At 34.3% G+C, this 12,804-nt stretch overlaps 1 protein-coding gene across 1 annotated transcript; it reads left to right on the forward strand.

The window, feature by feature from the left end:
* The first annotated feature begins 6,773 nt into the window (after positions 1-6,773).
* atoh7 (atonal bHLH transcription factor 7) lies at positions 6,774-7,840 on the forward strand. Its single transcript, XM_028007697.1, has one exon. It carries the CDS (start codon positions 6,925-6,927, stop codon positions 7,357-7,359), a length of 435 nt encoding a protein of 144 aa, XP_027863498.1. The 5' UTR covers positions 6,774-6,924; the 3' UTR covers positions 7,360-7,840.
* Positions 7,841-12,804: the final 4,964 nt, after the last annotated feature.

The following is a 12,804-nucleotide window of genomic DNA, read 5'->3' on the forward strand; positions in this document are numbered from 1 at the left end:
GCCTAGTGGGAGGGGCTGCGTCTCGAAGGCGGGGCTACATCCAACCAGGCGTTTTGCAGCTGCGTGGTTGCCATGGAGATTGAAGGATTTCTCAAACATGCATGAAAGAATCACGGCAACACTCCAGGTTTGTTTTGGGTGCAGTAATAACATAATACGATGATTCGCTCAAAAAAGACAATTTTACATAACACTTCCCCTTTAAGTAAGACATACAGTTAAAATTGCGTGCACAAGTTTGCATCGCCATCGTTCTTTCTGTTGTCTTTTTTTCCCATTAAACTGTATTTTATTTAAACAAATGTCAAGCACACAACAAAGTATACAGAAAAATCACATTTAAACAAACATATTCAATTAGATAAATACATGCATTACATTTTTCTTCATTTCTTAAAAAAGAAGAAAATATGGTGCTTCATTACGAAATTTACATTTATGAACATAAAATTTAGCCAAAAGAATTAAGGCTAAATTGACTTGTGATTTACCAAAAAAATTTCCCATTGCAGTTTTGCAAACGGCACTAATTTTGATTCAGCGCAAAACATTTTTTAAAAATAAACAAAACAAAATTTTATTTCCAAAATTGTTGTTTCCATTGAGCGACTTTTCCATAATTCCAATTTGCACAATTTCAAGGTAAATGGAAACGCAGCTGTAGAGTTTTTCACCATTCCTATTTACTCAAAGACATATGAACAAAATTTTACATGCAGAAAAAAAAACATACGCAGTCTTAGCAAAGTCTCATGAGCCACTTGAGACGTTTTTCTCTTTTAGGTTTGATTGATTCACGTAATTTTTACCTTATAATTGTCTTTGAAGACGCAATGAATGCTTAACGCTGCTGGTCTCCACTCTTAATTGTTGGTTCTGTTCCTTAAGTGCTTCTTGTGCCCTATTTACCTGAGCTGCTTGTGCTGGTTGCTCACTAACTTTCACCTGTAGCTGAGATTATGAGCAAAAAGACACTTTTCAGATCCTTTCAAATCGAGTTTTGTTTCTCTCAAATTAGACATTAAAATACAGCAAGAACTCAACTAGTCACAGATTTTTTTTTTGTGGGAAGTAACAACAGATTATTCCCTGAAAATATGCCCCTTTTTCAGAAAGCATGAATTGAAAGTGCAAAATGATAAATATCTAGGTGCATTCTAAACAAAACCAAAGAGAAGTTAATTTTGGTTTAAAAAAATCTGAAATTTTGAGATTGACCTCAAAGATTTTTTTAGAAAAAAAACTTTAAAATTTCTGACCTCCAAAACTCAAAAATGTACGAGGAAAAAAAGCCTCAACATTTTGAGATTAATCTCAGAAATTTTCTAGAAGAAAAATAGAAATTTCTCAATTATGAAAGTTACAATTTTTTGACTCTTCAGACTGAAAATTTCCAAAAGTCAAACGTGGAAATAAAATTTCCACATATAAAAAAAACAAACATTCGGAGTAATCTCAAAATTTATGGGGTTTTTTCTAGTAAATTTTCAACTTTTCATACTCAGAAATGTATTTACTCTTTTCTAGAAAATTTATGAGAATAAAGACTTAGACTTAGACTTAGACTGACTTTATTGTCATTTTGCATGCACAGGGTGAATACAGAACAAAATTTCGTTGCATACGGCTCAGGACAATGTTTTGAGATTCCAATGTTGTGATGTTACTCCAGAATAAAATAAAATACAGTATAAAATATGAATATAAAATATAAAGTGCAGGACTGACTCTGTACATGCTCTGTACATGTGCAAGGTATGAAGTGGAGACCAGTTTTTGAGTGCAGTCCAGTTAAGAGTTCAGCAGTCTGATGGCATGTGGGAAAAAGCTTTTCGGAACTAAACATTTCTGAGTTTTTTCTTGCATATTTCTGACTATTCAAACAAAAAAATGTTCATGTTTTTTTCCTAAAAGATTTCTGAGATTAATCTCAAAAGTTCAGAAATGTTTGGCAGAAATTTACTCGTCCTTTTTTATATCTACAGTTGCCCCAATACAGCGGTGTATGAAACGCTATTGGCTGCCAATAACATATTTTCCTGGTTGCTGATTGGCTGAACCCCAAAAAGCAGAGATAACAGATTTTTCCCCCCCAACACTTACAAAAGGTATTCCCAGTGCCCAGTATCCCAGTGCTTTATTTTTTCCACCTTTTAATTCCAAATTTTATTAAATTAATCTTTTTCTTCAAAATTCTGCACACAAAAACATTATTATGATGATTAGGAAAAAGTTTGAGATTTTTGCAAATTTATTTAAAATAGTGTTTTAACACATAATGTTTCTGTTCACTGGAAATTTTATTGTGCGGAATATAGTAAAATTTCAAGAATTCTTTCACTGGAAAATTAATTATAAATGCATCTCTTTTATTTATAAAAATAAAATACAAAATTTAGAAATAAAATAAGTATTTTTCTCCTCCAAATTAAGGTAAACAACTTGGATTAAGTAAAGTTTATTGTTTAATATTTAGTTATCTTCATTGGTTGCTTAGCAGGATGCAAAGGGTTTAAAATGGGCTCAGTAAGACGTGAGTCTCTGAAAATATTTTTGTTGTCCTAGCATCATCTCTCACAGAAAGCAGAAGCTACTACAATTTATGGAAAGCCAAAAGGTCCAAAAGTCATCCAGAATGTTTTTTTCAGATTCAGATTGCATCTATATTCTCTTTGTATTAAAAGCAAGTAAAGATCACCACAAGTGATTTTTCTGTTTTGTTATTTCTAATGAAATCTGAAGAAATTTAATTGCTCCTCAGTTGTTTTTATAGCAGGTTTGGCATGAATTTCATATCCTAAGCTAATTTCTGACATTTGGCTTTAATAAACTGTAAAAAGAAAAAAAAGTGTAAAAACACCAAAGTGTCTGAAAAGTGTCTATAATTTTTCCTTTTCTCTGCTGTATTGAAATATTTCCTGCAGATTTTTTTCTTCATTCAACAAAATAATTTCTGATGTCTTGGTTCACATTAAAGCTCCGTAATTTTAATTTGCACGCGTATCTGCAGCTTACGGATAAACTCCAGCTCTGCTGATTCATGTCTAGCTGATGGCTTGTTGTTGATCTACTGAAAATGTTTTCTTTTATTATAAATCTTTCTTTCTTTGCGTTAATTGAGCTTCGTATTGACAGAAATGTATCTATTGAAATAAATCCACAGTAAAAGTTGGAAGTTTGGAGAAGTAAGTTGGCATTAGAAATAAAAACATTTTATTTCCATTTTCCGCTCTATGATAGCGGTAAACGACTTTAATTAATAAAATCAAGTCTGGATGTCGAACAGAAGGTCACCTGATGTAAAGTTGCTGTAAAATACTTTTGTCCATCTCAGAATAAAGTTATATTTATGCAAAACAGTGGGATGTTTATTCTGCTGCGGATTTCGTCTTAAATTATTCTACAAAATAGTAGAAATAAATCCAGTTTGCAAATTCTAATTTTCCAGGTTTGATTGGTTTTTGTCGGTAATAAATTCCCTAAAATGGATGTAATTTTAAATCAGTGACGCCATATTAGTTACAGATTAACATGTTGGATGACGAACCAGTTACTTTCTAGAACTTGCTGCTTGTATTCCTGGATCCTTGAGATTACTTTCTGAAACTTACTGGTTATGTTCCTGAAACGTTGACATTACTTTCTGGTATTTGCACGTTATATTTATTGAACATGGAGGTTACTTTCTGAAACTTAGTTTATGTTACTGGAACTTGCAGTTCATGTTTGATAAACTTTAAGGTTACATTTTTGTAGTTACTGGTTATGTTCCTAGAATGTTAAAGTTTCTTTCTGGTACTTTTTTGTATTTATTGAACTTTGTGGTTACTGTTTGAAACTTTGAGGCTACTTTCTGGAACATTTAGGTTGATCTTCCTGAAACCTTAAGCTTACTAAAACCTTTCAGTCACTTTCAGAAACTTATGTTACCGGAGCCTTAAAGTTACCTTCTTGAACTTACTGGCTACATTCCTGAAACTTTACGTATTTATTTATTGACTTGTTTATTTAGATGTGTATGTAAATCCATCACTAATAGAAGCCTGTTTTCCTCTGATCATGTATCTCTATTGGCTCGAACTGATTCCAACTAAAAAAATGGTAAAACTCAGAAGCCAATTAAGCATCGCTAATCAGTCCAATTGGAGCAGATTGGAGTTCAAACAGGCATAAAATCACATTCACCTTACATGACCTAATTAGAGTCACAGCCCCATCTGACCAGCTGCTACTTGCTAACTGGGCGTTTCTCTTGTGAGCTTTAATTCAGTGTTCAAATGTTTCTGTTTTAATCAATAAAATGACATCCTGTATCTTCCTGCTTTATATTTCCAATCATAACTACTGTAGTTTTATTATGGTAGCAGTTATATTTTGATTTTAAAACCTAAACTTCTTCAGTGAGAGTTGAAGTTCAAAAAAGTAAATAAATTTGTTTCTGCAGTTTTATTAGAACAGTGGTTCTCAAATGGGGGTACGTGTACCCCTGGGGGTACGTGGAGGTACTGCAGGGGGTACGTGAAGCTTTTCAAAATATCTTTAAAAAATCAGTAGGCTCCTCATAATAAGTCTTGGGAAGAATTATTTTGTAAAAAGTTCGATAAAATATAAATGTGTGTTCATGCACTGAATTTTATATTCAGTATTTAGTTTCAATATCCTTTAAAATAAAACGGTTTGACTGGTTTTATACCTTCATTTAAGCACTTTAGTCTTTTTTATATTATATTAGAAATATATTGCAAAGTGCAAGTAAACAAAATTTAAATAATTTTTCAATTAAATTATTGTATTTCAATTCAAAAGATATATTTTTTACAGCTTTGGCTGCTCTGAATATGTTTTTTCACCCAGTGGCTTTTTTAAAGTTTCTGTTCTCTAATTAACAATTGATTACTTAATTAGTTGACAATTATTGTAATAATTGATTCATCGTAATTAATCGTTTCAGCCTTACACATAAGCCTTATTTAACATTAGAAATACATTAAAAGATGCAAATAAAGAAATTATTTAAAGAAAATAAACATTTCACTGCTTAAAATGCAACAACATGCCCTTTAGCATGGTCCTTTAGTAAATCTGAATCAAGTGAATCTGAAATTGCCACTTAAGGCATTTTGGCTAAAACATTTTTTTTTAAATCTTTTTTATCTTAAATGCAAAATTTTATGTATTTCTGTATAATCTTGGTAAAATTTCTGCTCTGATTGGTTTTTTCCACTAAATGGCCTTTTTCTCATGTGTGTGCTCTAGTTAACGATTAATCGATTACTAAATTAGTTGACGCTTATTTCAATAATTGATTAATCGCGACTAAGCAGATTAATCGTTTCATCCCTTTTATTGCAAATGATTTTTCCGCCTAATTTATAAATACTTCTGACTCTGAGTTTTGATGTTAGAATATCATCTGTTTTTATTTTTTTCAGTGGGTTAAATGATCTAAACGTCAACAAGCAGCAACGTTAAAATGCTAAATGCTAACAGTTTTGGGTGTGAGTTGCTCCTTAGGCTTCAGCAAATGGAAACAACAGACGGACGGACAGATGAACGTATTACTTCTTGCACCACTTCACAGATCAATTATTCATTTGGCATCATGTGTTCAACACCAGACACATTAATGCGTCTCCTGAACTGTGAACAAAGCAACATGAAGGGATTTGAACCAACAGCTTGAAGTTTCTGCAACATTCACAACATCTTGGTCCATATTGTGTAAAAGCAATAATCCTTTCATAATCTGCCGGTTAAATCCTTCACTATCACTTCTGCTGCCTCAGGCTAATCTCAGATTATCACCATAAGAAGTATTCAAGTGAGAGTAAAAAGTGATGTCATCAAATAGAAAAAATATAGTTATATATAGTTAATATATAAAGGAATTTTAGGGACTAAAATTAAAAATAAATACAAAATTTAGGCAAAATAAATACTTTTAAAACATTAAACTTCACACAAAATCAACACTTACAGTGAATAATGTGTGTATTAGAATGTTCTAATGTACTTCTAGTGACAATAAATAATAGTACTTTATCTTATTAATTCCAATTAGAACTACAAAGCTGGTGTATCAACAAGAGGTCTCACTTTGACATAAACTGCAGCTGTGCATCTATTTTGTATATTTTTTGGTTAAAATGCTTCTTTAAGTTGCGAGTATTGGACAAAATATGCAGAATCTTCACTCAAATAAGAATAGCAGCAGTTTACAATTACAATTATTCAAAAGTTATAGTAAAACTACTTCTAAAGTACTTTTTAAAAAGTTATTCAAGTAAATATAATTGAGTAGTTACTTCCAAGGAGTATTAGTGCGATAAAGAAAAATAAAATTACAAGAATAAAGTCGTAATAATATGAGAAGTCGTAATATTTTGAGAATAAATACGTAATATTGCTATTCTCGTAATACTACGACTTTATTCTTCTTCTGTAGTTCTCGCAGATTAGAGCAAATTTACAAAGAAAACGTTCAACCTTTCCCAAAGTTTTCCACATCAGGAAGCAAAAAATAATAATAATAATAATAATAGATGTGATTATTAAATTATTATTGCTACCGAATTAATGAGTGAAACTGCATAATTTCCAGTTTAGCTCCTCTCTGCATGTTTGTTTGGGCCATCAGCGCTACCAGATGGCCGACTTTTGGTGTTTGTGACACATGGCTCCGAGTGAAGCCATGCACGGCCGGACCGTGATAATTAAAATTTCATTAGGGTTTGTTAGTGTGGGTGTGTGCTGAGAGTGGGTGTGGGTCCGGGTTTCCCCGTGGAGGGAGTCGGGACTCCACCTGCTGCCACCTGTTCATCCCCTCCGCCCTATAAAAGCCGCAGCAGCTCCGACTCATCACACTTTCTGGAGCTATTAGCTCAAAATCCAGCGTGGAACTGGAACTGGTTTTGCCTTTGAATCATGAAATCCCGTCCAAGTCCCAGCTGCAGCGACTCCGGATCCGAATCCTCGGAGCCGGATTCGAAGGCTCCGGAGAAATTCGAGCCCGCCACCCGGCGGCGGATGGCGGCCAACGCCCGGGAGAGGAAGAGGATGCAGGGGCTGAACACGGCCTTCGACCGCCTGCGGAAGGTGGTCCCGCAGTGGGGCCAGGACAAGAAACTGTCCAAGTATGAAACCCTGCAAATGGCTCTCAGCTACATCGTGGCCCTCAACAGGATCCTGACAGACACCCGGAGGCCCGCGGCCCCCCACCGGCAGTGGCTGGACCTGCAGCTGGATGTCATGCAACCGGAAAGTTACTCATGCCTGATGAGGTACGAGCATCCGGCAGGACAGGAGTACGTCCACTCGTCCTTTCCTTATGAATTCGACGGCCATCACGTCCATGCGTAACGCTACCGGCGCTGTGCGGAGGGGGCGCCATAAAAAAAAAGGTGTAAAAATGGTTTCAAGTCAGCATTTTTTTGGTTTGTAACAGCTCTTTGTTCATCAAAAATTATGTTTTCTGTAACAGAGGCACGCCTATTTAGTTTCAGAAAGTACCAAGTTCTGCCTCTGAAAGTCGGCCATGTTGTTGGACAATGTGAGGGTCTTCCTTCCAGGTAGTAAATACCTTCGTATTGTTTCTGTTCTGCATTTATTTTGCAGTTCATTAAGCCTCAAAGAGGCTTCTGTTTTTTGGAAATTTTTTGCATATTTTTTTGATAGAAAAGGTTCTGTTGTGCAAGTTCTGTATATCATTAATGTAACATGGGGATGTTTTTTTAAACAACTCTGGGAAAAAAGCAATGTGGTGCAATCTGCGATAAATTGTAAGACAATCTTTGTGAGAATTAAGATGGCATGTTTGTAGAGTTTAAATATAGATTTTATTTTTTTTTTACAAACATCTATTTTGTTTAAAATGTTCATAAAGAATAAAATTATTTTGTGAGAAAACTTTGTCTGACTTCTCCACTTCTATACATAAAAATCTTTTTAAATCCTTTTAGTCACTATTTATTTATCAGGACATTGTACCATTGACACAAAATAATGATAAAATGTTTTTTTCTTCATTCACTATATTATGAAAAATGTAACCATTTATGTTATGGAAATACAATTGGCCCTCTTGATACAAAATGTCTGCTTATCAATTAATTGTTAATTGATAGATAAGATCAGTCATCTTTAGATTAACTCATTAATTGATAGTTGCATATCTAGTCCCAGTTGATTAATTTCTTCCAACTGAAAGGCTTTTCTGTTAAATATTGCCAAAATGACGCTGAGCGGCTAAAACAAGCGATAACATAGAGAGTGTGCAGAGGAGTAAATCATCCTTTGACCCAGAGCTGCTGGGCTCTCAGATAACACGTATTCTCTACGTCACCAGAGTAAAAGATAAATATAAACCAGTTTAAAACCAAGTGCAACCCATTTTACTGAGGCATCAGTTGGATTTTATGAACAAATTTTAATATATATAAAAAATGAGATCATTATTGAGATATTTAAAGAAATATCCGGCATCCTTGGATGTAGAAATGTAAAAGAATAAGGAAAGACTAAGTAATTATGCTCAGGACTGACAGTTTTAAAAAATAAAAAAGATTGCTAAGCACAGAAGCAAGTTATTAAATCTTTTCATTCAAGAAGTTTGTTTTTGAAACAAAATAAGGCAGCCTTCTCTCAAAAGACAATAAATTAATGTGAGAAGTATTTACATACCACTCAAAATTCATAAATAAACATTTTTCTAATTTAATTTGATACAGAAAGCATTTTTAAAGAGAGAGAGACCCATATCTTGTTCTTATTGCTGAGAAAAATCCAAATAGTTTTTCTTTATTTTTTCCATCTGAGCCCAAAAGAGTTTGCAAACTGGATGTCTTTCTTTTAATAACATAAAAAGCTATTTAAGTTTTGGATCTACAATGATTTAAACTTCAATTTTCTACAAAAAAAAACAACAACTTGTTCAATTAGAATTATTGTATGCTTAGTTTACTGTTGAGCAGTAAAAAAATTCTTAAAAGCTGTAATTTTATTGTAGTTTTTAGAATTGACCTAACATAAGGTTTGGATATCACTGCCCTGAAAGGTAACTTTAAGCCATTATGGGATTAACTGTACATTTATGAAGACGTTTTTACTCCATAAGTTTAATGGAGAAACTTCCGGAAGGACACCCAAAACCGACTAATTTAATTTGTTCAACTGACTTAACTTTAAGAAGTTAAAGAAAGTTTATATATATTTATCAAATCTAAGTCTTGACTTCCCTTAAATCAGATGTTGTGACCGTTTGAGCGGTGGCACAAGCAGCAGATGAAGGACGCATACGTGCCAAGGTCCTAGCTTGGGAGGCGGGGGAGAAAGAAATTAAACTCTGTTGCGTGATAATGGCCGTGTGTAATGGCTGTGTTCAGAGCCACTGAAGCATGAACACCCAAACACAGACCTCCCTAAACGCTGTGCATTAACTTTAACGTTCAAATAATGTTAATAATGTTCACTTTTTAATCAGCTAGCAGGCGGTGGAGTTGCTTCCTTTATTTCCGATGTTTTTATCTAAAAATGTTTATTAAAAGTCTAAAAAGAGAACCTAAATGAGAGAAAAGATACCTATTATGTAACAGAGATTTATTTTAACAATATTATAGATGTGAAGTGTGTCAAAATTTGGTTTATTTATTCTTCAAGTTCGTTTCAAAGTTATGCTAACTTGCTATTGACGGTTGGTGGTTACCATAGCAACCGGTAACTGACGGCTCCCGTTCTCCTTTTTCTGTCACCTTTTTCAGTTTCCACCTTATTCCTGGGAGGTTTATTGGGGAAACGATTATGGGTTCTACTTCCGGCGCCCACCGGAAGTAGCAGTATTTCACTGTAATTTGTAGTTTTCTTTTGCTAGTCTGTATTTATGATAGAAGTTACATCTCTCTTTTCGGTTATAATACAATATTTAGTAAAACTTGTTTACGGACACACCGTTTGCTGTCAGAGAGCTGCTCAGTACAGAGGATCATAATTATAAGTTTAATCACGGGGAGCGACAGGAAGGCTAAAAATTCAAAACTTGAAGAGAGAACCCAAAATGATTTATGTGTGCTCATTTTATTAAAAAGCCAATGGAAGAAAAGCCGCATCTGCATCCGAAGCGACTGAGTCAATGAAGTAGCTACAAATGCTAATGCGGGTAGCTACATATGCTAATGCGCGTTAATGCAGGTAGCTACATATGCTAATGCGGGTTAATGCAGGTAGCTACATATGTTAATGCGGGTTAATGCAGGTAGCTACATAAGCTAATGCGGGTAGCTACATATGCTAATATGGGTAGCTACATATGCTAATGCGGGTTAATGCAAGTAGCTACATATGCTAATGCGGGTTGCTACATATGCTAATGCGGGTAGCTACATATGCTAGTGCAACGTTTCTTCATGTTGCCATCCCTCCCCGCAATAGCTGTAGGTTGCGGTAAAACAATATTGTCACATTTAAGCTTTGATAGCTGATGTTTCCACATATTTTATAGCCTAAAAGCTCTGACAAAAGCCGGTTAGCGAGTTGCTAACATGTATGGCGGTTCTGGTTTGCGGCGGAAGTCGCGCCCATAAATCACGCAAAGCCTCATGGGGGAGTATTAATTTTTTAATAGTTATTTTAGATTAATTTAATTGTATTCAGGGTTTTAAAGTGTAATTTTGCCATGTTTTGTATATGTATTTTTTAACTGTTGTCATAATTAATGTGCATTTAACTTTACAGCTGTTAACTGTTCATTGGCAGCCATTGCACTATAGATTTGCTCAGGGTTGTTTGTTGTGTTTTTATTTAATGTATACTGGCAGAGGCTGATTTTATGTTTTAATTTTATATGCAAAGAAATGTTTCAGTTATTGTGTGATAGTTTTGAATGTGTGTGGTTTTTATTCCCTGTACTAAAAAGTATATTTGTTGTTATTTATGTTAAGGATGAGATTAGTTATGTGGCTTAATTATGTAAATTTATGTTTGATAGATGTGATTGTAAGATCACAGTCAGCTCTGTTGCCATAGGTAACTGGGACAGAAACTTCTGGACTGAGGTTACACCTGATTTGGGATCAATCAAGTAGTTTTGAATTTGAATTTAGCTTGATTTTCTCACTTGTTGGACGTAATAATAGAGTGAACCTGAGTGTGTTTGTTGCGAGGTTATCCTACTGGATGTTAGATAAACACAAAAGGGGTTACAAATATTTGTAATATACATGAAATTACAGGATGTAAAGAGAAAAAAACACTCTGGATGAGTGTTTGCATACCTAATGAAGACTAAAGGAGAGTAGAATGTCAAAGGTGTCTGATGCTAATGGGGCAGAGACCCTTAGTGACATTTCAATTACTCCCCTCATTAATTCAGTCACAAGTGAGCAGCTGGTGACAGAGAATATAATCGACGGACAATTAATTGATTTCCTAGAGGGGGCCTGTTAGCGCCCGAGCTGCTAATCGATAGTGACAACCCTGATTACCAGAGAGGGTCAGACTCACTGAAATGTCCCTCAGTAGCTGTAACCTTGGATGTTAAACAACTTAATTTGGCAGAAAAAAAAATAGCACCTATTAAAAGTAAGAAGTATTTTTCCAAGAAAGAAAAACAGGTGATACAGAAACTGCAATACTTTTGCAATCTTATGTATTTTCCAGGCATATAGTAACATTTTACAGCACAGTCAAGTAACCTAAAGTTGTTATAAAAATGCTATATATATCAAATATGACTTAAAAGAAATTTGAATTAATATTTTATCATCTTGTAATTTGGCCTCTGTCTCTTTAAAAACTCCTGCTCTTTCTGAAACTCCACCTTCAGGAAGTCATCACAACATGGCTCCTCTATTGACCCTTTAACAACAATTTTACCAGCATTTAGATGTTTGCTAATTGATGCTGGCTAGTCTGAAGGATCTGAGTGGGGAAGGAGCTGCACCTGGAAGGCGGGGCTAGGTCCACCCAGGCATTTTGCACAGCTGAATGGTTGCCATGGAAATTAAAGGATTTCTGCAACATGCATAAAAGAATCAAGGCGGCACAGCAGGTATGTATTTGATAAGGGAATAATATTATAACAAGATATAAATTATGTCAGTTTTACATATTAACAGAATAGAGACAATATTACCAGAATGTCTTAAAATTAAGAGGAAAAATGCCAAAGCTGCTGGAGTTGCCAGGATCTGACATCAACGTGGGATTTAAAAAAAATAGACTTAGTTGATTACACAATCGTTTAGAAATCCTGCTGCTGATAATTTGAAGTGAAGTATTTCCTTATTCTAAAACCTAAAGTTTCTCAACATTCCCTGCTTATTTTTCATGTAGGAGTTCTTATTACTCCATTCTCCAAATATTATGACGGTATTCTTGTAATATTATAACTTTATTCTCGTAATATAAGACAAAAATCATAGCCCGGCCTTATAACATATAAAGTCCAAGTAAATAGAAAAGGTAAAACAATGCTTGTCAAACAAGATGGCGGCCTTGGGCGTGCTGACGTCACTCTGAATTATGGAAGCCAGAAATTTGTCAATCAAACTGATAATAAAACAGTAAACAGAGAGAAACACTGACTTGACTGAACAAACACAAACAATAAACTGAAACGGAGTTATGTTAGGAAACAAACAAAGAAATTATCAAAGCCGTTTTGATCATTTTTATTGTTATGCAACTAACAGATGCTATTCTCTCAGAGGTGGGTAAAGTATCCAATAACGATATTCACGTAAAATAAAAAGTATTCATCCAAGAAATGACTCAAGTAAGAGTCAAAGAGTATTTGGTAAAAAGCCTACTGAG

The sequence above is a fragment of the Xiphophorus couchianus genome, chromosome 22, assembly GCF_001444195.1.
Source record: "Xiphophorus couchianus chromosome 22, X_couchianus-1.0, whole genome shotgun sequence".
Classification (NCBI taxonomy): Eukaryota; Metazoa; Chordata; class Actinopteri; order Cyprinodontiformes; family Poeciliidae; genus Xiphophorus; species Xiphophorus couchianus.

Bases quoted from the DNA above. Each gene is read 5' to 3' on its own strand.
- atoh7 (XM_028007697.1), top strand. From the start codon at position 6,925: ATGAAATCCCGTCCAAGTCCCAGCTGCAGCGACTCCGGATCCGAATCC.